The sequence below is a fragment of the Ranitomeya imitator genome, chromosome 4 (assembly GCF_032444005.1).
Source record: "Ranitomeya imitator isolate aRanImi1 chromosome 4, aRanImi1.pri, whole genome shotgun sequence".
NCBI classification, from domain to species: domain Eukaryota; kingdom Metazoa; phylum Chordata; class Amphibia; order Anura; family Dendrobatidae; genus Ranitomeya; species Ranitomeya imitator.
The window spans coordinates 284,034,782-284,062,343 of record NC_091285.1 but is presented as its reverse complement, the minus strand read 5'-3'; the positions used below and the strand labels follow the sequence as shown (position 1 = coordinate 284,062,343).

At 45.2% G+C, this 27,562-nt stretch overlaps 1 protein-coding gene across 1 annotated transcript in view; it reads right to left on the bottom strand.

The window, feature by feature from the left end:
• HAL (histidine ammonia-lyase) overlaps positions 1-27,562 on the bottom strand; it is a 99,113-nt gene that overhangs the window by 18,176 nt on the left and 53,375 nt on the right. The window contains exons 11-14 of the mRNA XM_069762025.1: positions 19,076-19,223; positions 18,902-18,997; positions 16,893-16,951; positions 16,369-16,449 (exon numbers count right to left, since the gene is read on the bottom strand). Coding sequence (XP_069618126.1) covers positions 16,369-16,449; positions 16,893-16,951; positions 18,902-18,997; positions 19,076-19,223 — 384 coding nt within the window. The remainder of the gene's footprint in view (positions 1-16,368; positions 16,450-16,892; positions 16,952-18,901; positions 18,998-19,075; positions 19,224-27,562) is intronic.

Here is a 27,562-nt window from a genome sequence, read left to right as displayed (position 1 = left end):
CATACAGGGGAGAAGGATGGGGAGTCGTGCATACAGGGGAGAAGGATGGGGAGCCGTGCACACAGGGGAGAAGGATGGGGAGCCGTGCATACAGGGGAGAAGGATGGGGAGCCGTGCATACAGGGGAGAAGGATGGGGAGTCGTGCATACAGGGGAGAAGGATGGGGAGCCGTGCACACAGGGGAGAAGGATGGGGAGCCATGTACACAGGGGAGAAGGATGGGGAGCCGTGCACACAGGGGAGAAGGATGGGGAGCCGTGCACACAGGGGAGAAGGATGGGGAGCCGTGCACACAGGGGAGAAGGATGGGGAGCCGTGCACACAGGGGAGAAGGATGGGGAGCCATGTACACAGGGGAGAAGGATGGGGAGCCGTGCATACAGGGGAGAAGGATGGGGAGCCGTGCACACAGGGGAGAAGGATGGGGAGCCGTGCACACAGGGGAAAAGGATGGGGAGCCGTGCACACAGGGGAGAAGGATGGGGAGCCATGTACACAGGGGAGAAGGATGGGGAGCCGTGCACACAGGGGAGAAGGATGGGGAGCCGTGCACACAGGGGAGAAGGATGGGGAGCCGTGCATACAGGGGAGAAGGATGGGGAGCCATGAACGCAGGGGAGAAGGATGGGGAGCCATGAACGCAGAGTGGGAGGATGGGGGAGCCATGAACGCAGAGTGGGAGGATGGGGGAGCCATGAACGCAGAGTGGGAGGATGGGGGAGCCATGAACGCAGGGGAGAAGGATGGGGGAGCCATGAACGCAGGGGAGAAGGATGGGGAGCCATGAACGCAGAGTGGGAGGATGGGGGAGCCATGCTTGCAGGGGAGAAGGATGGGGGAGCCATGAACGCAGGGTGGGAGGATGGGGGAGGCATGAACGCAGTGTGGGAGGATGGAGTATAAATATGGAGTATAAATACTGGGCCCTATAAGGGGGACACAGTGTGAGAGGACAGTGTGAAGAGGGGACTGGTATAGAAAGGAGAGGACAGTGTGAAGAGCATGTACCATAAGAGGGACAGTGTGGGGGTCATACTTTGTGCAGACAATATAGTGAGGGGCAATTTTTTATTTGGGAGCATTATAATGACACTTGTATCTTTAAGGGCGTCATGTGGAGACTTTCTGCAAAAGAGCGGCGAAGATGGAAGTCTGCAGAGACGGCTGTGGATGAGAAAACTCATCATGGGATCTGGACAAGATGAAGAAAAGGAGAACGGCTCCAGAGGCGACGTCATCTATCAGGTGCCTGGATGTAAATGTTATTTGTGATGCTAACTCTCATGTTTTTATATATGTTAGGAGATTTAAAGGGACACTGTCACCTGAATTTGGAGGGAACAATTTTCAGCCATAGGGGTGGGGTTTTCGGGTGTTTGATTCACCCTTTCCTTACCCGCTGGCTGCATGCTGGCTGCAATATTGAATTGAAGCTCATTCTCTGTCCTCCGTAGTACATACTGTACCTGCACAATCTGCAATCTTGCCTTGCGCAGGCGTGTACTATGGAGGACAGAGAATGAGCTTCAATCCAATATTGCAGCCAGCATGCAGCCAGCGGGTAAGGAAAGGGTGAATCAAACACCCGAAAACCCCACCCCTATGGCTGAAAATTGTTCCCTCCAAATTCAGGTGACAGAGTCCCTTTTAAAGGGGATGTCCAGGCTTGTGATGAGTCTGCAGTCATTCTTTGTGACTGCAGACTTCTGAATTCTCACAGTGCACACTGCACGCTGTCAGGATTCTCTCATGCTGGGGATTTACATTAATGCGATCACGTGCTGACTAGACATGCGTGACCTCCGTCAATGAAAATGAACTGAGCGAGGCCGGGCACATCTAGTCAGAATGTGGTCAGAAGTCTACAAATCACATACTTGTGCTGACATGACTGTCCACCGGCAAGGGAGAATCCTAAAAGTGCAGTGCATGCGTTGTGAGAATTCAGAAGCTGCGATGTCAGGATTCAGCTCTGCAAGTTCCAGTAGTCGTCACATGGACACGTCACTCATATGCGATTTTTCAGACTTAGGGTGTGTGTCCACGTTCAGGATTGCATCAGGATTTGGTCAGTATTTTACATCAGTATTTGTAGCCAAAACCAGGAGTGGGTGATAAATACAGAAGTGGAGCATATGGTTCTATTATAGTTTTCCTCTAATTGTTCCACTCCTGGTTTTGGCTACAAATACTGATGAAAAATCATGACCAAATCCTGATGCAATCCTGAACGTGGACACATACTCTTATGGTCCTGCGACATCGAGCTTCTCTTCTGCTTCTCTTAGTTTTTCACTGAACATTGAGAGCATTAGGGAGAGGAGCTCGTGGGCACATGACTGAGTGTGCAAATCACATATGTCCTTGGCGGAGGGGGGGCACCAAAATGAATTCTTTCCCCGGGTGCCAGAAACCCTAGATACACCTCTGCTGGTATGCTACTGCGAGCGGTGATTACCGGGTGCGGTGGAGGGTGGTCTGTGCACAGGCAGTGAGGCAGGGACTGAGGGTGTGCACAGAGAGGATGGAGACCCGGAGACTGCCCGTCCCAGTCTACGCCGTAGCCTAGAGCCCTCATTATCATAGGAATATGGCAGTTAATAAATTGCTTTTCTGAAGCTTTATAGTGTAGTTTTAGGTCAGGGAGGGTTGGATAGGGATGAGCTAGCAAGGTGCAGGGACAGGTAATGATGGCTACTTGCGAACATGTGCGGCAATTGCGGTTTTGCACTTACGATGATACATAAAACACTGCTAGTAGTGTTTTTTCTCATTGCTGCAAGTACCGCATTTGCCGGATGGCGGCAAAACCGCAAGAGCCGCACATGTCTGTAAGTCCCATAGGGAATGAATGAGGCCGAACGCAGTGTTGCCCTAAGTGATCCATTACGCGGCAGATGCGGAAAAACTGTCGGATCTGCTGCAAAAGGCGACTTTCACATCAGCGATTTTTGCCAAAGTCACTGCCGATAGTGTCATACTCACCAAAGGGGGAGGCAGCACTAAAAGTGCCTAGGGCAGCAGAAACTCTAAATACGGCCCTGCTGTAGACAAAACAAACATCCTCACTCCAAAAAAAGGTGAAAAAAGTGTGAAGAACACCACAAAACAAGCTGAAAAACAGGTGTTTTGAACGCAACATTTTTACTGCTAATAGAAAAGGTTTTGGCTACTGAAAAAAAAATGCTGCATGTGAACATAGACATAGCGTTTCAGAGTAAGACTATCTGTGGTGTTACATAGGACTGCATGCGATATATACTAAATTATCTGTACTCAGAGAGTTATCACTGCTATCTCTGGTGTTACACAGGACTGCAGGTGACATCTACTACATTATCTGTTCTCAGAGAGTTAGCACTGTGTTATCTGAAGAGTTAAAAAAAAATTAAGAGGGGGTTGGGGGCAACTCTTTGTCTTGGGCCCCCAATCTTTTCTGACCCTAGTAACGCCCCTGCGTACAGCTAATAGTGGCAGACCCGTTGGCCGATATAAGACCCCTAAATATGGGGGTCACAGTGCAATGTTATCATTTGGGGCCCCCACTTTAAATTTTTGCCTAGGGCCCCACTTTGTCTAAAACCGGCCCTGATGACAGTGATCAGAGTTAGCTCAGATCCATGCTATTATGGGAAGGTGCTGGCTGCACAACAAAGCTGGCACCCACCCATTGAGAGGCTGCCGTCACACTAGCAGTATTTGGTCAGTATTTTACCTCAGTATTTGTAAGCCAAAACCAGGAGTGGAACAATTAGAGGAAAAGTATAATAGAAACATATGCACCACTTCTGCATGTATCACCCACTCCTGGGTTTGGCTACAAATACTGATGTAAAATACTGACCAAATACTGCTAGTGTGACGGCAGCCTGAGGCCAGTTTCACACGTCAGTGGCTCCGGTACGTGAGGTGACAGTTTCCTCACGTACCGGAGCCACTGACACACGTAGACGCATTAAAATCAATGCATCTGTGCAGATGTCATTGATTTTTTGCGGACCATGTCTCTGTGTGCCAAACACGGAGACATGTCAGTGTTCGTGGGAGCGCACCCATTAAAGTCAATGGGTCCGTGTACCGGAATTATCTGGACGCGTGGGACTGCCCTGAGACTGTAACCGCTACACTTGCCTGTCTTACCTTTTACAAGCCTTGTCCAAATGGAATAATTAGATACCTATTGGTAACACTTCAAATATAGTTCTCCCAGAAACTCAATAGCTTATGGCCCCGATTTATCATTTGCAACTTATTGAAGTCGTTGTTCTATTTTCGTCTTGTGGTTTTCACTGGCGTTATTAACCTCAAACAGCACACTTGGTATATAAATTTGCCACAAAATTAATAATACTCTTCGTTTTTGTCTTTAATTTCTTTTTTTTGCAACTGTTCAGCACCAAGAGTTGCAAATCCTTTAAAAAAAGATGCAAATCTGTCTAAAATAAGCCAAATTGAAAAGTTCCCCCGAAGCCTTACTCTGGGCAGTGACTTGGGTGAGACGCACTAAAAAAATGTGACATTTGGTAAAAGGCGCATATGAAGAATCTGGATAAGCAAAGTTGATGAGGAAAAATCAAACAAGACTGAAAACTGAAACATAATTTACAAAGAAGCCCTGCTATGCGTAGCACAAGCGATCAGATGATCGCAGCTTCAATTCTATTAGGGTATGTGCCTACGATCAGGAAGTAGCAGCAGTTTGGACTCAGCATGTGTTCGCTGCGTTCAAAATGCTGTGTTCTAGTCACGCAGGTAAATCTGCATGTGTTCACGGAACTATTATTTATTTATTATTTATCTATGCAGATTTATCGTATCCAGTACATCTTCTCCATGCTTATTCTCTTGGATCTCTCTGCAGCATTCGATACTGTGGATCATCAGCTCCTCCTCACTATGCTCCGCTCCATCGGCCTCAAGGACACCGTTCTCTCCTGGTTCTCCTCCTATCTCTCTGACCGATCCTTCACTGTATGTTTTGCTGGTTCCTCCTCCTCTCACCTTCCCCTTACTGTTGGGGTTCCTCAAGGCTCAGTCCTAGGCCCCCTTCTCTTCTCTTTGTATACTGCCCCTATTGGACAAACAATCAGTAGATTTGGTTTCCAGTACCATCTCTATGCTGATGACACCCAATTATACACTTCTGCTCCTGATATCTCGCCTGCCTTATTAGAAAACACCAGTGATTGTCTTACCGCTGTCTCTAACATCATGTCCTCCCTCTATCTGAAACTAAACCTGTCAAAAACTGAACTCCTCGTGTTCTCTCCTTCTACTAACCTACCTTTGCCTGACATTGCCATCTCCGTGTGCGGTTCCACCATTACTCCAAAGCAACATGCCCGCTGCCTTGGGGTCATCCTTGATTCTGACCTTTCATTCACCCCCCACATCCGATCACTGGCTCGCTCTTCTTATCTGCATCCAAAAACATTTCTAGAATTCGCCCTTTTCTTACTTTCAACTCTGCAAAAACTCTTACTGTTTCACTTATTCATTCTCGTCTGGACTATTGTAACTCTCTACTAATCGGCCTCCCTCTTACCAAACTCTCCCCGCTCCAATCTGTCCTGAATGCTGCTGCCAGGATCATATTCCTCACCAATCGGTACACCGATGCCTCTACCTTGTGCCAGTCATTACACTGGTTACCCATCCACTCCAGAATCCAGTACAAAACTACTACCCTCATCCACAAAGCACTCCATGGCTCAGCACCACCCTATATCTCCTCTCTGGTCTCGGTCTACCACCCTACCCGTGCCCTCCGCTCCGCTAATGACCTCAGGTTAGCATCCTCAATAATCAGAACCTCCCACTCCCGTCTCCAAGACTTTACACGTGCTGCGCCGATTCTTTGGAATGCACTACCTAGGTTAATGCGATTAATCCCCAATCCCCACAGTTTTAAGCGTGCCCTAAAAACTCATTTGTTCAGACTGGCCTACCGCCTCAATGCATTAATGTAAGGATCCCTGTGTGGCCTATTTAAAAAAAAAAAAAAAATTGTTCTCATTCACTTTATGCAGTTAATAGCCCTCTGTGTCTGTACTGTTACATACTTAGGCAGTTAACTGGTTCATGCAGCTTTACATGAACACCCGAGCCTTACACTATGGCTGGTCCGAATAACTATAGCATTTGTTACCATCCACCTCTCGTGTCTCCCCTTTTCCTCATAGTTTGTAAGCTTGCGAGCAGAGCCCTCATTCCTCCTGGTATCTGTTTTGAACTGTATTCCTGTTATGCTGTAATGTCTATTGTCTGTACAAGTCCCCTCTATAATTTGTAAAGCGCTGCGGAATATGTTGGCGCTATGTAAATAAAAATTATTATTATTATTATTATTATTGTAGAAATTTCTCTTGTGGGGATTAGCATTTCCGCAACAGAATATGACATGCTGCGGCTTGTAAACCCGCACAATTTGGCGAGTTTACGCAGCGGTAAATAGAAGCACAGTGGGCATGAGATTTCTATAAATCCCATCCACTGTGCTTCTAATGTAGAATGTAGCGCTTTGGGTGCAGTGCAGGTACGCTGCGTCCAAAACGCTGCTATTCCTGATCGTGGGCATGTACACAAAAAGAGTCTATTGAAGCCAGTAAAAGTTAAAACAAAGTTTAAAAAAATATATAACAAATCACCCCCTTTTTGCCCCATTCAAAATAAAACAGAAAATATACACATATTTGTCATTTTTGCATTCTGAAACTTTTGATCTATCACGATGTAAAAAGAATTAATCCCATCGGTAAACAGCGTCACTTGAAAAATAATCAAAATGCAAGAATTAAAGTTTTTTGGTTGTTGCAACATTGCAATAAAATGCAAAAACGGGCGATCAAAACATCGTATCTACCCCAAAATGGAATCAATAAAAACATCAGTTCAGGACACAAAAATAAGCCTCTCCCAGCCCCAGATCAAAAATGGAGACGCTATGGGTCTCAGAAAAAGGTGATTTTTTTTTTTTACATTTTGGATTTTTTTCATTACATAAATAATAAAGAATCTATACATGTTTGGGGTCTGTGAACTCGTAATGACCTGGACAATTATAATGGCAGGTCAATTTTAGCACTTACTGAACATGGTAATAAAAAAAAAATTGTGGAATTACAGTTTTTTTTTTCAATTTCATCGCACTTGGAATTTTATTTTCAGTTTTCCAGTACACTGTATGGCAAAACCAATGGTGTTCAAAAGTACAACTCGTCCCACAAATGCAAGCCTCACACGGCCATATTGACGGAAAAATAGAAAACTTATGGCTCTGGTAAGAAGGGGAGCAAAAACAGAAAAACAATAACCAAATATCCCAAGGTCAAGAAGGGGTTAATCAGCTATCAAGTGCCTTTAACAGCCGCAGGTGGAGTGGTGCTCCTCCCGTACGTGAGGTGACAGTTTCCTCACGTACCGGAGCCACTGACACACGTAGACACATTCAAATCAATGCATCTGTGCAGATGTCATTGATTTTTTGCGGACCGTGTGTCCGTGTGCCAAACACGGAGACATATCAGTGTTCGTGGGAGCGCACGGATTAAAGTCAATGGGTCTGTGTAAAACACATACCGCACACGGACGTTGTCCGTGTGCAGTCCGTGTGCCGTGCAGGAGACAGCGCTACAGTAAGTGCTGTCCCCCCCACTGGTGCTGAAGCCGCGATTCATATCTTCTCTGCAGCAGCGTTTGCTGTAAAGAAGATATGATAAATCCTTTTTTTTTTTTTGTTTCTCGTGTTTAAAATAAAGGTCCATGTCCCCACCCCCTGTGCGCCCGCCTGCTGTTCTTAAAATACTCAACCCTATGGGAGGTGGAGCCGCATATTCATCACTGTAATGTGCGGCACCACGTGACCGCTCATACAGGACAAGCAGCGACGCTGAGAGGATGTAAGCGCCGAGGGAGCTGGGTAAGTATTTTAATGTCTGCGGGGAGGTGCACATGGGGTGGGAGGGGGCAGATTACCGGCAACTTTATTTTAAAAACAAAACTAAATTTAAAAAAAAGATTATTCATTCCTTCTTTCCAGCGAACGCTGCTGGGAAGAAGGGATGAATGGGGCTTCAGCACCACATGCGGGGGGGCAGCGCTTACAGTAGCACGGTCTCCTGCATGGCACACGGACTGCACACGGACAACATCCGTGTGCGGTACGTGTTTTACACGGACCCATTGACTTTAATGCGTCCGTGTGATCCGTGCGCTCCCACGAACACTGACATGTCTCCGTGTTTTCCAAACGGACACACGGTCCGTGAAAACACGCTGACATGTGCAGAGACACATTGATTTTAATGTGTCTACGTGAGTCCGTGTCTCTGGTACGTGAGGAAACTGTCACCTCACGTACCGGAGCCACTGACGTGTGAAACCGGCCTTATTCAGTAAGCGCTATAGCTTGCCGAATAATCAGGGACCCAAACAAATTTGCTCAACTCTATTCCCCACTTCAGCTTTATTGACAGCTGTCACGGTGGCTTCAGGCTCGGTTCACACTGGGGAGTCGGATGTGCAGTCTTAGACTTTCCTGTTGCTCAGCCTATGGCTGGGTCACACTTGCGAGTGTGATGCGAGAAACTCGCGCGAGTCTCTTGCATCAGTACCCAGCACTGCCGCCGGCACCCGGGACAGGAGTGTGCGGCTGCATAGAAATACATGCAGCCGCACGCTCCGGTCCGAATGCCGTCGGCAGTGCCGGGTATTGATGCGCATGTTTCTCGCGAAGTGTGACCCCGGCCTAAGTCGTCAATTGATACTAATAAAAAAGTTAACTCCTGGAAAACTGAACATCAGAGAACAAACCACTGCCGACGCCCAAACTCAGGCAGAGCAACAGGAAAGTCTAAGATCAGCGTCACACTGAGCGAATGAAAATACGGTCCGTTTTTTACGGCCGTAATACGCAGAAATGTTCCCGAAATAGTGACCCGTATGTCATCCGTAGGCAGGGTGTGTCAGCGTATTTTGTGCATGTCATCCTCCGTATGTAATCCGTGTGGCATCTGTACTGCGAGATTTTCTCCCAGGCTTGCAAAACGGACATACAATGGATCCATGGGCTCAAAAATTTGTTAAAACATATATACTTTATATATTTATATATATATATATATATATATATATATATATATATATATATATATATATATATATATATAATGTCAGTGAGACACATATGAACTCGAGCCTGGGAACTTTTCTGAATATTTTCCCACGCTCGAGTTCATATGAGGACATCCAGCAAAGGGCGCATCACCGCGACTCGAGGTAACTACAGGTCATTCCCCTGCATTCCATTCATTCCCCGGGATTTTACAGCCATGAGCACAGCTGCATTAGCAGAGCTCCTGGGTGTAAAATGATTTAACCCCTTCAGATGGATTTACAGCGTGGGACAAGACTGAACGACGGAAGGTATGGAATATTGTTGTTTGTTTTGTTTAACTTTGCTTCAGGTGACAAAGGTCTTCAGGTGGATTAAGAGTATAATAAAATATTAAAACACCCTGTGTCTTTATTTCATTAAAATACTTTGTAATAATGTGTGTGTGTTTTATTAACCATTTCGTACTATTGGATTAATAATGGATAGGTGTCATAATTGACGCCTCTTCATTATTAATCTGGCTTAATGTCACCTTACAATAACAAGGTGACATTAACCCTTCATTACCCCATATCCCACCGCAACACGGGAGTGGGAAGAGAGATGCTAAGTGCCAGAATAGGCGCATCTTCCAGATGTGCCTTTTCTGGGGTGGCTGGGGCAGATGTTTTTAGCCGGGGGGGGAAATAACCATGGACCCTCTCCAGGCTATTAATAGCTGCCCTCAGTCACTGGCTTTACCACTCTGGTGGAGAAAATTGCGCGGGAGCCCACGCCAATTTTTTCCGCGATTTAACCCTTTATTTTAACAGCTAGAGTCCCCAAATGTTGCACACATACACTTCTTACATTACTAAAGATTAATATGTAATAAAAGAAGGGATATGAGATGGTTTACTATATGTAAAACATGTCTCATATCATGTTGAGTTTGAGAAGGAGATAGGAAAAGCCGGCAATTGAATTACTAGCTTTTCTGCTATCTAGCGCTGTATGAAATATTAATCTACTATATAATTGTCTAAGGGTCACTTCCGTCTATCTGTCTTTCTGTCTGTCACAGATATTCATTGGTCGCGGCCTCTGTCTGTCATGGAATCCAAGTCGCTGATTGGTCTCGCCAGCTGCCTTTTATGGCTGCCGCGACCAATCAGCGACGGCCACAGTCCGATTAGTTCCTCCCTACTCCCCTGCAGTCAGTGCCTGGCGCCCGCTCCATACTCCCCGCAGTCACCGCTCACACAAGGTTATGCCAGCGGTAACGGACCGCGTTTTGCCGCGGTTAACTCACTCCGTTACCGCCGCTATTAACCCTGTGTGACCAAGTTTTTACTATTGATGCTGCCTATGCAGCGTCAATAGTAAAAAGATCTAATGTTAAAAATAATTAAAAAATAAAAAATAAAAAATCATTATATACTAACCTCCCGCCGTCTTTCCCGCTCCTCGCGACACTCCGGTGACTGGTCCATGCAAGCGCAGGTTCCGGTGCAAAGAATGGTACGCGGTCATGTGACCGCGACGTCATCACAGGTCCTGCGCGCCTGCGCGAGAAGGACTTGCCATGACGTCACGGTCATGTGACCGCGACGTCATCACACCCTGGGACCGGAAGCTGCCGTGTGCACCGCGCACAGGCGACAGAACTACAAGGGGCCCTCGGATCGGAAGTTGAGCATGTTTATTTTTTATTTTTTAACCTGACATACGTGGCTGGGCAATATACTACGTGGCTCTGTGCTGTATACTATGTTGCTGTGCAATATACTACATGGCTCTGTGCTGTATACTATGTCACTGGGCAATATACTACGTGGCTGGGCAATATACTACGTCACTGGGCAATATACTACGTCACTGGGCAATATACTACGTGGCTGGGCAATATACTACGTCACTGGGCAATATACTACGTGACTGGCCAATATACTATGTCACTGGGCAATATACAACATGACTGGGCAATATACTACGTGGCTGGGCAATATACTACGTGAATGGCAATATACTACGTGGCTGGGCAATATACTACTCAAGGAAAAGAGACAGCATCCAAACCAGGTGAATCGTATCCAAAAAGCGGTCTTTATTCAGCCATAAAACAGATGCAACGTTTCGACCACATTGGCCTTTGTCAAGCAATGCTTGACAAAGGCCAATGTGGTCGAAACGTTGCATCTGTTTTATGGCTGAATAAAGACCGCTTTTTGGATACGATTCACCTGGTTTGGATGCTGTCTCTTTTCCTTGATTTGTGACTTTGTGCCCGATTGGATCCTGGGACCCTTGGACGTGCATCCCGCATCTGAGTGCTGGTGGTCGATTTTTTCTATGCTGGGCAATATACTACGTCGCTGGGCAATATACTACGTCACTGGGCAATATACTACATGACTGGGCAATATACTACGTGGCTGGGCAATATACTACGTCACTGGGCAATATACTACGTGGCTGGGCAATATACTACGTGGCTGGGCAATATACTACGTCGCTGGGCAATATACTACGTGACTGGCCAATATACTACGTCACTGGGCAATATATTACATGACTGGGCAATATACTATGTGGCTGGGCAATATACTTCGTGGCTGGGCAATATACTACCTGGCTGGGCAATATACTACGTCACTGGGCAATATACTTCGTGGCTGGGCAATATACTACATGACTGGGCAATATACTACGTCACTGGGCAATATACCACGTCACTGGGCAATATACTACGTGACTGGGCAATATACTATGTGGTTGGGCAATATACTACGTGGTTGGGCAATATACTATGTGGCTGGGCAATATACTACGTGGCTGGGCAATATACTACGTCACTGGGCAATATACTACTGGGCTGTGCTGTATACTACGTGGGCTGTGCTGTATACTACGTGGGCTGTGCAATATACTACATGGACATGCATATTCTAGAATACCCGATGCGTTAGAATTGGGCCACCATCTAGTATATATATATATGTCACTGACATTATACTATATGTAGACATTTATTTTAGCTATTCTATTCTAACCTGTCAGTGTGATTTTACTGTACACCGCACTGAATTGCCGGCTTTTCTATAGAACACCGCTGCGTATTTCTTGCAAGTCACACTGTTGGTCCGTGGGTAAAAGAATATTTTTCTCACCCCCATTGACTTTCATTGGCGTATTTTTTGCGCAATACGCTGACAAACGCAGCATGCTACGATTTTCTACAGCCGTAGAAGTCCGTATAATACGGATGAGTAAAACACGGCAGATAGGAGCTGTGCAATATACTACATGGCTCTGTGCTGTATACTATGTCACTGGGCAATATACTACGTGGCTGGGCAATATACTACGTAACTGGCCAATATACTATGTCACTGGGCAACATACTACATGACTGGGCAATATACTACGTGGCTGGGCAAATATACTTCGTGGCTGGGCAATATACTACGTGGCTGGGCAATATACTACGTCACTGGGCAATATACTACGTGGCTGGGCAATATACTACGTGGCTGGGCAATATACTACGTCGCTGGGCAATATACTACGTGACTGGCCAATATACTACGTCACTGGGCAATATATTACATGACTGGGCAATATACTACCTGGCTGGGCAATATACTACGTCACTGGGCAATATACTTCGTGGCTGGGCAATATACTACATGACTGGGCAATATACTACGTCACTGGGCAATATACTACGTTACTGGGCAATATACTACATGACTGGGCAATATACTATGTGGTTGGGCAATATACTACGTGGCTGGGCAATATACTACGTGGCTGGGCAATATACTACGTGGCTGGGCAATATACTACGTCACTGGGCAATATACTACGTGGCTGGGCAATATACTACGTGGCTGGGCAATATACTACGTCGCTGGGCAATATACTACGTCACTGGGCAATATACTACGTGGCTGAGCAATATACTACGTGGTTGGGCAATATACTATGTGGGCTGTGCTGTATACTACGTGGGCTGTGCAATATACTACATAGACATGCATATTCTAGAATACCCGATGCGTTAGAATCGGGCCACCATCTAGTATATATATATGTCACTGACATTATACTATGTGTAGACATTAATTTTAGCTATTCTATTCTAACCTGTCAGTGTGATTTTACTGTACACCGCACTGAATTGCCGGCTTTTCTATAGAACACCGCTGCATATTTCTTGCAAGTCACACTGTTGGTCCGTGTGTAAAAGAATATTTTTCTCACCCCCATTGACTTTCATTGGCGTATTTATTGCGCAATACGCTGACAAACGCAGCATGCTACGATTTTCTACAGCCGTAGAAGTCCGTATAATACGGATGAGTAAAATACCGCAGATAGGAGCTGTGCAATATACTACATGGCTCTGTGCTGTATACTATGTCACTGGGCAATATACTACGTGACTGGGCAATATACTATGTCACTGGGCAATATACTACGTCACTGGGCAATATACTACGTGGCTGGGCAATATACTACGTCACTGGGCAATATACTACGTGACTGGCCAATATACTATGTCACTGGGCAATATACAACATGACTGGGCAATATACTATGTGGCTGGGCAATATACTACGTGAATGGCAATATACTACGTCACTGGGCAATATACTACGTGGCTGGGCAATATACTACATGACTGGGCAATATACTACGTCACTGGGCAATATACTACGTCACTGGGCAATATACTACATGACTGGGCAATATACTATGTGGTTGGGCAATATACTACGTGGCTGGGCAATATACTACGTCGCTGGGCAATATACTATGTCACTGGGCAATATACTACGTGGCTGGGCAATATACTTCGTGGCTGGGCAATATACTACGTGGCTGGGCAATATACTACGTCACTGGGCAATATACTACGTGGCTGGGCAATATACTATGTCGCTGGGCAATATACTACGTGACTGGCCAATATACTACGTCACTGGGCAATACATTACATGACTGGGCAATATACTATGTGGCTGGGCAATATACTTCGTGGCTGGGCAATATACTACGTCACTGGGCAATATACTTCGTGGCTGGGCAATATACTACATGACTGGGCAATATACTACGTCACTGGGCAATATACTACGTCACTGGGCAATATACTACATGACTGGGCAATATACTATGTGGTTGGGCAATATACTACGTGGCTGGGCAATATACTACGTGGCTGGGCAATATACTACGTCGCTGGGCAATATACTATGTCACTGGGCAATATACTACGTCACTGGGCAATATACTACGTGGCAGGGCAATATACTATGTGGGCTGTGCTGTATACTACGTGGGCTGTGCAATATACTACATGGACATGCATATTCTAGAATACCCGATGCGTTAGGATCGGGCCACCATCTAGTATATATATATGTCACTGACATTATACTATGTGTAGACATTTATTTTAGCTATTCTATTCTAACCTGTCAGTGTGATTTTACTGTACACCGCACTGAATTGCCGGCTTTTCTATAGAACACCGCTGCATATTTCTTGCAAGTCACACTGTTGGTCCGTGTGTAAAAGAATATTTTTCTCGCCCCCATTGACTTTCATTGGCGTATTTTTTGCGCAATACGCTGACAAATGCAGCATGCTACGATTTTCTACAGCCGTAGAAGTCCGTATAATACGGATCAGTAAAATACGGCAGATAGGAGCTGGACCATAGAGAATCATTGTACCGTGTGCAATCCGTATTTTCTGCACCTCTCATACGTCCGTAAAACTCGCTAGTGTGACGCCAGCCTAAGGCCGGAGTCACACTACCGTATAATACGGACAAGTGCTATGCGATAAAACATCGCATAGCACTCGGACCAGTATTCCTCCATGGGGCAGCTCCCATCAGTGTTTTTTTTCTCCACCGTTTTCAACGTGTGAGTGAATTGCAGCATACTGTGACTGTCACTGACACTCGGCCGAGTCTCAGCCCACTCATACCCATATAAGCCTATGGGTGCAAGTGAGACAACGAACATCACTCCGATATCATCTAAGTGATGTGCGATATACGCTGACCCCGGCGATGGAGAAGATAGAGAAATTAATTTCTCTGCCTCCTCCGCAGCTGTGCTCCAATCCACTCTGTGCGAGAGGCAAGGAGCACAGACGCATGACACTGCGAGCAGGAGCCGAGGGTCATTAGCATATCGCATCCGATGCTCTCGCATCAGATGCAATACGCTAGTGTGACTCCGGCCTAAGACTGCACATCCGACTCCCCAGTGTGAACCGAGTCCGAAGCCGGCATGACAACAGCATTCACTTTGACTGCTGCCTGACCTAAATCCTGGACTCTGACCTTGCGCATCTGCACTAACACTGCAGGGGCCGAGTACACACACAGTGTCAATGTGGGCAAGCTGTCATCCGTCTCATCTCTCCTATATACAGCGGCTGCCCATTATTGTATGATCCGGTCTGCTGCCAGCAACTGCTGCAAACCGAAGAGAGGGATGGGCGCTTTCCCGCACTGACACTGCATGCCCACTCATCATGCTCTTGCACAGTGGTCCCCAACTCCAGGCCTCGAGGGCCGCCAACAGTGCAGGTTTTCAGGATTTCCTTAGTATTGCATAGGGGTTGGAATCATCACCTGTGCAGATGATCACATTACCACCGATGCAATACTAAAGAAATCCTGAAAACCTGCACTGTTGGCGGCCCTCGAGGCCTGGAATTGGGGACCCCTGCTCTTGCAGTATCAGTGCAGGGATTCCTCTCTACTAGCTGAAGCTTGCCGCCTGCTAATTTGTAATCCTGTGAGCTGTAAGTAGAGAGATGCATGTCTGCGCGGTTTTACTATACATCACTGCCACAAAGCAGCCTCATTGTGTGAACGCAGCCAAGGTAGCGCCACAGTTGCACCATGATCTAAAACAGGTCATGTCATTTTTCAACACGTTTGCATTTTGTATGGTTAGTTAAATTACAAGAATTTTACATGGTGGCTCAGTGGTTAGCACTGCAGCCTTACAGCACTGGGGTCCTGGGTTCAAGTCCCACCAAAGAGAACATCTGCAAGGAGTTTGTATGTTCTCCCCGTGTTTGCGTGGGTTTCCTCTGGGCACTCCGGTTTCCTCCCACACTCCAAAGACATAGTGATATGGAATTCACCTTGTGAGCCCCAATGGGACAGTGATGATAATGTCTGTAAAGCGCTGCAGAATATGATGGCGCTATAAACCATACAGCATGCATAAAAGGATACAGGGTTGTCTGTTGCACTGTTAATTTCTGTTGAAATTATGTTCTTAGCAAAGTCAATAGTGTCATTCGCCACACCGTGCACCTAGAAACACAACATTATTCATTACAAGGAACTATTCAGCTTTTCAGAGTAAAAACAAGTGTGTGAGGGTTTTGGAAGTTTGTTTTCTTTCTATACGTCATTTGTAGTTATGTTACAGGATACACAAAATCTCAATGAAAAATATCTGACTAAAAAACACTCCAAAAAACAAACGAAAAAACCCCAGCCCATTGCTATCAGGGAGGCATTTCCTTTTCTTGCTGCCTTCTCTTCTCCTGTCTTTGTTTCTCCTTTTCCTGTACTGACATCGATGCTTCTGTTATTGCCGACATTGAGAGGAATTATGTTGGTTCTTACTAAATCTTACTTTTTATCTTAATGTTGAAATGTAAACTAAAAAAAGTAATATACATTTTAAATGTTCTTTCCATCACTATTGTCACACACAATGCTTTCTTTTCACTTGCTGGCAATGTTCGTACCTGTGGGCAGCAACGTAGTGTATAAGCATCTTGGACCCTGTCACAAAATCTGTGACTTTCTGAAAGACAAGGTATCAATTTTCACTTGGTGTTTGAAATAAATAAATAAATATACAACAATACACACAATGGAATCATGAAACAATGCAATAATCAACTATAAAAGTTATTAGATTGTTATAACGAACTTCCTAGGATACCATGATATGCACTGTATGCTATGGTATTGCTATACAAAGAATAAGTGATAAGATGATTGCAGGTTCAAATGGGACTAAAAGAAATATGCTCAAAGGTCATTTTTACCATACAATGAACGCCATAAAAGCAAAAAAAAAAAAAAAACACTTGCAGAATTATATACCCCTCCTCACAAATAATAATAATAATAATAATTGGATTTTCTCCCTCATTTTTCTATACACTATATGGTAAAATTAATAAAAAAAAATACAGCTCATCCAACAAAATAAAAAACAAGCCCTAATATGGCTATGTCAATGGAAAAAAGAAACATTACATAGGTGAGAAAACACCAAAAGCACCAAAATAAATGCAAGGACCCGTTGAAGTGCTGTTTGACGAGAAACGCTCGTCATCCTCCATGCATTCCGTTCACCCCTGCAACCCAATCTTTTAATTTTTGAATAATTTGAAGATGTTTTAAGGGACGGTGAGTGCGATTTTCCCTCTACTTTTGATGTAAGCCTATATATTATACATACTGTATATTATTTACAAAAAGTACAAACCAATCAGCTATAACCGCATAATCACTGGTAGGGTAAGTGAATAGCATTGATTATCACTTCTCAGGGGGTTTGGTCAATTAGATAGCAAGTTTCCAGTCAGTTTTGTGTGTTGGAAGCGGCACAGTTATGCAATTATAGGGATCTGAGCGACTTTAACAAGGACCATTGCTATCATGGCAGTGGTTTTCTCTAATTTCAGTGACTGTTTTACTAGGATCATACCATACTGCAAAAATTGTTCAGAAATGCTTCAAAGAGTTGACGGTGCTGACTTGTCCTCGTCATTCCCCAGATATCAATCTGACAAAGCATTTGTGGGATGTCGGAAAATCAATGGAAGCCTCGGCTTCTAATTTACAGTACCTAAAAGATCTACTGCCAACCCCTTAGTGCCATATAACACAGGACACCAACAGAGGTCTTATGGAATCCATACCTCAAAGGATCAGAGCTGTTTTGCTGTCCACAGGGGAATTTTACAATATTAAAAAAAGTGGTCTTAAATGGAACCTTAAATGGAAATTCTAGCATTGAAGCTATGTATAAATCAGGCATGTAAAGAATTGAAAATGTGTGTATTGACAGGGCCCCAATGCACTTACAGACTGATTTGCACATGGCGTCTAACTAGATGTCATGACTGGTACATCGTATCTGAACAAAAAAAGGAATAATTTTTGTTGGAGGAGAACAAAAACCTATACACCCATACCATGATTCCATATGTAAAAAAAAACATGATGACAGGTTGCCTTTAATGATAAGGCTGATTAGTTTACACATTACAGATACATATGTTACTTAAAGGGAAACTGGTGTCTGATCTGCAGGCAGGATGTTATAAAGCAGGAGCAAATCAAGTTGATGTAATGTATGTTTTTGTTGGAGACGTTTGGGTAAAAAATGTATTTTATTCATGGAAATACCCGATGTTGGTATGCATACATGTCCAGTGGGCGATCCTACTCAGTGACTGACAGTCTTTCCTGTATGTGTGTGCATGTAGGAATATCTGCCAATCACTGATTAGGACCGCCCACTGGCCTCAATACATTCCCTCACCAGGTATTTCCATGGATATATTACAAATTATGCTGAATCTTTCTGCCCTATATATCATTCTGCCCAGCTTCTCCTTCTCTATGCCATAGTGTCCACAGATCGGACTGCATGCACAACATGACAGCTTCTTTATAAGTCCATTTTTAAATTACGGTATATTACATATTACTTGTACAAAACACCATTTTAAAGTACCAGCTATCTCTGAAGGATGGTGATCCGAATCTAAAAGTGATCTAAATCGAAAAGCTACCTCCACCTGTCCAGGGTGAGGCCTCAGTCTGTGTATGTCTAAAAGAGAAAACACTCATTAATAAAATGGTTTGTACCCAGCTTGTACTTCAGATCAGTAGTATAATAATAACCAACCGGAATCGAATGCCCTTGTTGTTCCCTTCAGGACTTCCAATGTAAGGGAGGCAATAATATCTGCTTGCTTGGCGATTGCATTGGCTCTCTCTACAGCTTCACAGCCTAAAGATGTAATCATCTGCGTACCATTGATCAGCGCGAGACCCTGCAAATAAAATGTATATCGTGAAAAGTTACAGGTTTTTTTGGGAAAAAATGTGGTCAATTTAAGGAGTGCTATGGCTATAGAGCACACTGCAATAGATTAGTGGTAAACAAACCTTTTATTGAACCACTACGCGTTTTGGCAGAGGACTGCTGCCTTCCTCAGGTGGAATGTAAAAAAGTTTTCATTCCCCTTGAGGGATTGTGGCTGGAGCAGCTTAGGACCATAGAGTTCATCTCCAGGCAACAGGACCTGAAGTGACATCACATCCTGTGAAGTGGCATCACGTGACTGGATCTTGGGCCCACGTGACCAGACCAGGAAGCACAGCACAGGAGCGGTCCTGGAGCAACAGAGCAGGAGTGCACGGAGACAACCGCTACCGGAGTTGTGTGCAGGGGTGCCCAACCCTTCCAGGTGAGAGGCTAACCCCCAACCTTCCATTGAAACATCCCAATCAAATCACCTAGTGCTTCTCATGCTGCGCTCTTCCATGTTTATTGTGAAAAGTTACATTACACCAATAGTTAGTGTCATTTAATAAACATTGTTTTGTCATGTATTTGGTTGGAATTTGTTAGGAGTATTCTGGTTGGCACAAGTTATTACCTTTGTGTAGGATAAGGACCACTGGGACCCTCACCAATCATCAGATCGGCACAACATTAGATTGGACCAGCAGTGCACAAGGTTGACTGCTGCTCAATTCATTTTCTATTTGACTGCCGGGGAAAGTCTAATAAATTGCTCCAACAGTCCTATAGAGATGGAATGGAGAGCCAGTTGAACATGCACACTGTTATTCGATTCCAACGGGAACAAAAGAGCCCCATTCTGGCAATTGGAGGGGTCCCTGCTGTCAGACCCACACAGATCTGAAAGTTATCATCTATACTGTGAATAACTCTTTCTAACAGTTATATCATTTCGAGACATAATCCAAATTTGCTTCTTTTTTGTTACATTGACACTTTTTCGTCCTAATCGGCGAGAATTTGATCAGTACCAAGCGTTCATAATTTATATACCAATTACAGTTTGTTTTGGACTATAACACACACTCAAATTTAGAGAACTAAAACAGAAAAAAATCCTACTAATTACAGGGGTGGTTTCAGAAAAGAGATTTATCCAGAGTACTTCCAGGAAACTTCCCTGTAGATCTAAGTAAGTGGAGGGGTTAATGGACTTATTTGGTAGTCTAGGCTTGTTCTTCCTACTATACGTTGTTTAGTATTCACTGTTTAACTATAGCCCAAAATTAAAGTATACTACTAAAATTATTTGATTAACTAATGCCAGTCGCTAGTAAAGGACCAATGACCACCCCAGTCTCCATTATAGACCACACAGTCTACCTAACTATGGACTGCTCTGGGCAATATCCTATTATTCCTCCTTATTGTTTTCCAGGCTTCCAACATGTCATTCAACTAGGCTCAGTTCACATCTTGTTTCTCAAGTTTTGCAGGACATGCTGGGAGTTTGCTCTGATGTTTACTGTGACATACTCATGGGCCCCCCATGCACCCAGCATATGACAATGGTGTGGTTTTCGTATACACTTAGCTCGTATGTATCAGCATGTCTTTCTAAAAAATGTAACCTACCTACAGTTGGGAACGTTATTAAAACAACAAAGAACACACCAACTGGTATATGTTTTTACAGTTGTAGTCAAAGGTGTTGTGAATTCTGTGGCAGAGCTCCCTCCTGTGGTCACAAGTGGTACTTCGGCTGATTCTCTCTGTGAGCTTCCGTTGGTGGAGGAAAGTGGTACTGCGGCTTCTGAGTTTCCTTCCTCAGGTGATGTGGTGAAGTCGTTAGGTGCTGCTCTATTTAACTCCACCTAGTGCTTTGATCCTGGCCTCCAGTCAATGTTCTAGTATTGGACCTGTTTCCTCCTGGATCATTCCTGTGGCCTGCTGCTCTGCATAGCTAAGTTCCGCTTTTGCTTTTTGTTTGCTGTTTTTTTTCTGTCCAGCTTCCTTTTTTGTTTTCTCGTGCTTGCTGGAAGCTCTGGGACGCAGAGGGTGTACCTCCGTGCCGTTAGTTCGGTACGGAGGGTCTTTTTGCCCCCTTTGCGTGGTTGTTTGTAGGGTTTTGTGTTGACCGCAAAGTTACCTTTCCTATCCTCGCTCTGTTCGGAAGGTCGGGCCTCACTTTGCTAAATCTATTTCATCTCTACGTTTGTCTTTTCATCTTAACTCACAGTCATTATATGTGGGGGCTGCCTTTTCCTTTGGGGTATTTCTCTGAGGCAAGGTAGGCTTATTTTCTATCTTCAGGCTAGCTAGTTTCTCAGGCTGTGCCGAGTTGCATAGGGAGCGTTAGGCGCAATCCACGGCTGCCTCTAGTTGTGTTGGAGAGGATTAGGGATTGCGGTCAGCAGAGTTTCCACGTCTCAGAGCTCGTTCTATGTTTTTGGGTTATTGTCGGGTCACTGTATGTGCTCTGACTCCTATGTCCATTGTGGTACTGAATTACCAGATCATGACAGTACTGGAGGCCAAAAGTACTAATGATTCTCAATAGAGGGAAAAAAGAAGTTCTGAGACCATTTTTTTTTCTCTGCACTGTGTTTTGCCTTTTTTTTTCCCCTAGACATTTGGGTGGTTCAGGACACAGGTGTGGACATGGACATTCAGGGTCTGTGCTCTTCAATGGATAATCTCGTTATAAATGTACAAAAGATTCAAGATTTGGTGGTTCAGAAGCCTATGTTAGAACCAAGAATTCCTATTCCTGATTTGTTTTATGGTGATAGAGCCAAGTTTGTGAATTTCAAAAATAATTGCAAACTGTTTCTGGTCTTGAAACCTCGCTCCTCTGGTGACCCAGTTCAACAAGTGAGAATTATTATTTCTTTTTTGCGTGGTGACCCTCAAGACTGGGCATTTTCCCTTGCGCCAGGAGATCCTGCATTGAGTAATGTTGATGCGTTTTTCCTGGCGCTCGGATTGCTGTACGATGAGCCTAATTCAGTGGATCAGGCAGAGAAAAATTTGCTGGCTCTGTGTCAGGGTCAGGATGAGATAGAGGTATATTGTCAGAAATTTAGAAAGTGGTCCGTACTCACTCAATGGAATGAAGGTGCGCTCGCAGCTATTTTCAGAAAAGGTCTCTCTGAAGCCCTTAAGGATGTCATGGTGGGATTTCCTATGCCTGCTGGTCTGAATGAGTCTATGTCTTTGGCCATTCAGATCGGTCGACGCTTGCGTGAGCGTAAATCTTTGCACCATTTGGCGGTATTACCTGAGCTTAAACCTGAGCCTATGCAGTGCGATAGGACTTTGACCAGAGTTGAACGGCAAGAACACAGACGTCTGTTTCTACTGTGGTGATTCCACTGATGCTATCTCTGATTGTCCTAAGCACATTAAGCGGTTCGCTAGATCTGCCACCATTGGTACGGTACAGTCAAAATTTCTTCTGTCCGTTACCTTGATCTGCTCCTTGTCATCGTATTCTGTCATGGCATTTGTGGATTCAGGCGCTGCCCTGAATTTGATGGACTTGGAGTATGCTAGGCGTTGTGGGTTTTTCTTGGAGCCCTTGCAGTGTCCTATTCCATTGAGAGGAATTGATGCTACGCCTTTGGCCAAGAATAAGCCTCAGTACTGGACCCAGCTGACCATGTGCATGGCTCCTGCACATCAGGAGGTTATTCGCTTTCTGGTGTTGCATAATCTGCATGATGTGGTCGTGTTGGGGTTGCCATGGCTACAAGTCCATAATCCAGTATTAGATTGGAAATTCATGTCTGTGTCCAGCTGGGGTTGTCAGGGGGTACATGGTGCTGTCCCATTTCTGACTATTTCGTCATCCACCCCTTCTGAGGTTCCAGAGTTCTTGTCTGATTACCGGGATGTATTTGATGAGCCCAAGTCCGATACCCTACCTCCGCATAGGGATTGTGATTGTGCTATCGATTTGATTCCTGGTAGTAAATTCCCAAAAGGTCGACTGTTTAATTTATCTGTGCCTGAGCACGCCGTTATGCGGAGTTATGTGAAGGAGTCCTTGGAGAAGGGGCATATTCGCCCGTCATCGTCGCCATTAGGAGCAGGGTTCTTTTTTGTAGCCAAGAAGGATGGTTCACTGAGTGTTATGGCTGGCAATCAGGCAACACAGCGTGCAGTAATCAGCGCACATACAGAGATCTGGCAATAACCAAAAACAATAAGACGAGCTCTGAGACGTGGAATCTCTGTAGACTGCAGTACCTGATCTATCCTCACACAACTATAAGCAGCAGTGGATTGCGCCTATCACTACCTATGCAACTCGACACTGCCTGAGGAGCTGACTAGCCTGAAGATAGAAATACAAGCCTGACTTACCTCAGAGAAATACCCCAAAGGAATAGGCAGCCCCCCACATATAATGACTGTTAGCAAGATGAAAAGACAAACGTAGGAATGAAATAGATTCAGCAAAGTGAGGCCCGATATTCTAGACAGAGCGAGGATAGCAAAGAGAACTATGCAGTCTACAAAAAACCCTAAAACGAAAACCACGCAAAGGGGCAAAAAGACCCACCGTGCCGAACTAACAGCACGGCGGTGCACCCCTTTGCTTCTCAGAGCTTCCAGCAAAAGTTAATAGCAAGCTGGACAGAAAAAACAGAAAACAAACTAGAAGCACTTATCTAGCAGAGCAGCAGGCCCAAGGAAAGATGCAGTAGCTCAGATCCAACACTGGAACATTGACAAGGAGCAAGGAAGACAGACTCAGGTGGAGCTAAATAGCAAGGCAGCCAACGAGCTCACCAAAACACCTGAGGGAGGAAGCCCAGAGACTGCAATACCACTTGTGACCACAGGAGTGAACTCAGCCACAGAATTCACAACAGTACCCCCCCCCTTGAGGAGGGGTCACCGAACCCTCACCAGAACCCCCAGGCCGACCAGGATGAGCCACATGAAAGGCACGAACAAGATCTGGGGCATGGACATCAGAGGCAAAAACCCAGGAATTATCTTCCTGAGCATAACCCTTCCATTTGACCAGATACTGGAGTTTCCGTCTAGAGACACGAGAATCCAAAATCTTCTCCACAATATACTCCAATTCCCCCTCCACCAAAACAGGGGCAGGAGGCTCCACAGATGGAACCATAGGTGCCACGTATCTCCTCAACAACGACCTATGGAATACATTATGTATGGAAAAGGAGTCTGGGAGGGTCAGACGAAAAGACACCGGATTGAGAATCTCAGAAATCCTATACGGACCAATAAAACGAGGTTTAAATTTAGGAGAGGAAACCTTCATAGGAATATGACGAGAAGATAACCAAACCAGATCCCCAACACGAAGTCGGGGTCCCACACGGCGTCTGCGATTAGCGAAAAGCTGAGCCTTCTCCTGGGACAAGGTCAAATTGTCCACTACCTGAGTCCAGATCTGCTGCAACCTGTCCACCACAGAATCCACACCAGGACAGTCCGAAGACTCAACCTGTCCTGAAGAGAAACGAGGATGGAACCCAGAATTGCAGAAAAATGGAGAGACCAAGGTAGCCGAGCTGGCCCGATTATTAAGGGCGAACTCAGCCAACGGCAAAAATGACACCCAATCATCCTGGTCAGCGGAAACAAAACATCTCAGATATGTTTCCAAGGTCTGATTAGTTCGTTCGGTCTGGCCATTAGTCTGAGGATGGAAGGCCGAGGAGAAAGATAGGTCAATGCCCATCCTACCACAAAAGGCTCGCCAGAACCTCGAGACAAACTGGGAACCTCTGTCAGAAACAATATTCTCAGGAATGCCATGTAAACGAACCACATGCTGGAAGAACAAAGGCACCAAATCAGAGGAGGAAGGCAATTTAACCAAGGGCACCAGATGGACCATCTTAGAAAAGCGATCACAGACCACCCAAATGACCGACATTTTTTGAGAAACGGGAAGGTCAGAAATGAAATCCATCGAAATATGTGTCCAAGGCCTCTTCGGGACCGGCAAGGGCAAAAGCAACCCACTGGCACGTGAACAGCAGGGCTTAGCCCTAGCACAAATTCCACAGGACTGCACAAAAGCACGCACATCCCGTGACAGAGATGGCCACCAGAAGGATCTAGCAACCAACTCCCTGGTACCAAAGATTCCTGGATGACCGGCCAGCACCGAACAATGAAGTTCAGAGATAACTTTACTAGTCCACCTATCAGGGACGAACAGTTTCTCGGCCGGACAACGATCAGGTTTATTAGCCTGAAATTTCTGCAACACTCTCCGCAAATCAGGGGAGATGGCAGACACAATGACTCCTTCCTTGAGGATACTCGCCGGCTCAGATAACCCCGGAGAGTCGGGCACAAAACTCCTAGACAGAGCATCCGCCTTCACATTTTTAGAGCCCGGAAGGTATGAAATCACAAAATCAAAACGAGCAAAAAATAACGACCAACGGGCCTGTCTAGGATTCAAGCGCTTGGCAGACTCAAGATAAGTAAGGTTCTTATGATCAGTCAAAACCACCACGCGATGCTTAGCACCCTCAAGCCAATGACGCCACTCCTCGAATGCCCACTTCATGGCCAGCAACTCTCGGTTGCCCACATCATAATTACGCTCAGCAGCAGAAAATTTCCTGGAAAAGAAAGCACATGGTTTGAACACTGAGCAACCAGAACCTCTCTGTGACAAAACCGCCCCTGCACCAATCTCAGAAGCATCAACCTCGACCTGGAACGGAAGAGAAACATCAGGTTGACACAACACAGGGGCACAGCAAAAACGACGCTTCAACTCCTGAAAAGCTTCCACGGCAGCAGAAGACCAATTAACCAAATCAGCACCCTTCTTGGTCAAATCGGTCAATGGTCTGGCAATGCTAGAAAAATTACAGATGAAGCGACGATAAAAATTAGCAAAGCCCAGGAATTTCTGCAGACTTTTTAGAGATGTCGGCTGAGTCCAATCCTGGATGGCCTGAACCTTAACCGGATCCATCTCGATAGTAGAAGGGGAAAAGATGAACCCCAAAAATGAAACTTTCTGCACACCGAAGAGACACTTTGATCCCTTCACGAACAAGGAATTAGCACGCAGTACCTGGAAAACCATTCTGACTTGCTTCACATGAGACTCCCAATCATCTGAGAAGATCAAAATGTCATCCAAGTAAACAATCAAGAATTTATCCAGATACTCACGGAAAATGTCATGCATAAAAGACTGAAAAACAGATGGAGCATTGGCAAGTCCGAACGGCATCACCAGATACTCAAAATGACCCTCGGGCGTATTAAATGCCGTTTTCCATTCATCTCCCTGCCTGATTCTCACCAGATTATACGCACCACGAAGATCAATCTTAGTAAACCAACTAGCCCCCTTAATCCGAGCAAACAAGTCAGAAATCAATGGCAAGGGATACTGAAACTTAACAGTGATCTTATTAAGAAGGCGGTAATCAATACACGGTCTTAGCGAACCATCCTTCTTGGCTACAAAAAAGAACCCTGCTCCCCATGGTGACGACGATGGGCGAATATGTCCCTTCTCCAGGGACTCCTTCACATAACTGCGCATAGCGGTGTGTTCAGGTACGGACAAATTAAATAAACGACCCTTAGGGAATTTACTACCAGGAATCAAATCAATAGCACAATCACAATTCCTATGCGGAGGTAGGGCATCAGACTTGGACTCTTCAAATACATCCTGAAAGTCCGACAAGAACTCTGGGATGTCAGAAGGAATGGATGACGAAATAGACAAAAATGGAACATCACCATGTACTCCCTGACAACCCCAGCTGGTTACCGACATAGAGTTCCAATCCAATACTGGATTATGGGTTTGTAGCCATGGCAACCCCAACACGACCACATCATGCAAATTATGCAGTACCAGAAAGCGAATAACTTCCTGATGTGCAGGAGCCATGCACATGGTCAGCTGGGCCCAGTACTGAGGCTTATTCTTGGCCAAAGGTGTAGCATCAATTCCTCTCAACGGAATAGGACACCGCAAAGGCTCCAAGAAAAATCCACAACGTTTAGCATAATCCAAATCCATCAGATTCAGGGCAGCGCCTGAATCCACAAACGCCATGACAGAATACGATGACAAAGAGCACATTAAGGTAATGGACAAAAGGAATTTGGACTGTACAGTACCAATAACGGCAGAGCTATCGAACCGCCTAGTGCGTTTAGGACAATTAGAAATAGCATGAGTAGAATCACCACAATAGAAACACAGTCTGTTCAGACGTCTGTGTTCTTGCCGTTCTACTTTAGTCATAGTCCTGTCGCACTGCATAGGCTCAGGTTTACTCTCAGACAATACCGCCAGATGGTGCACAGATTTACGCTCGCGCAAGC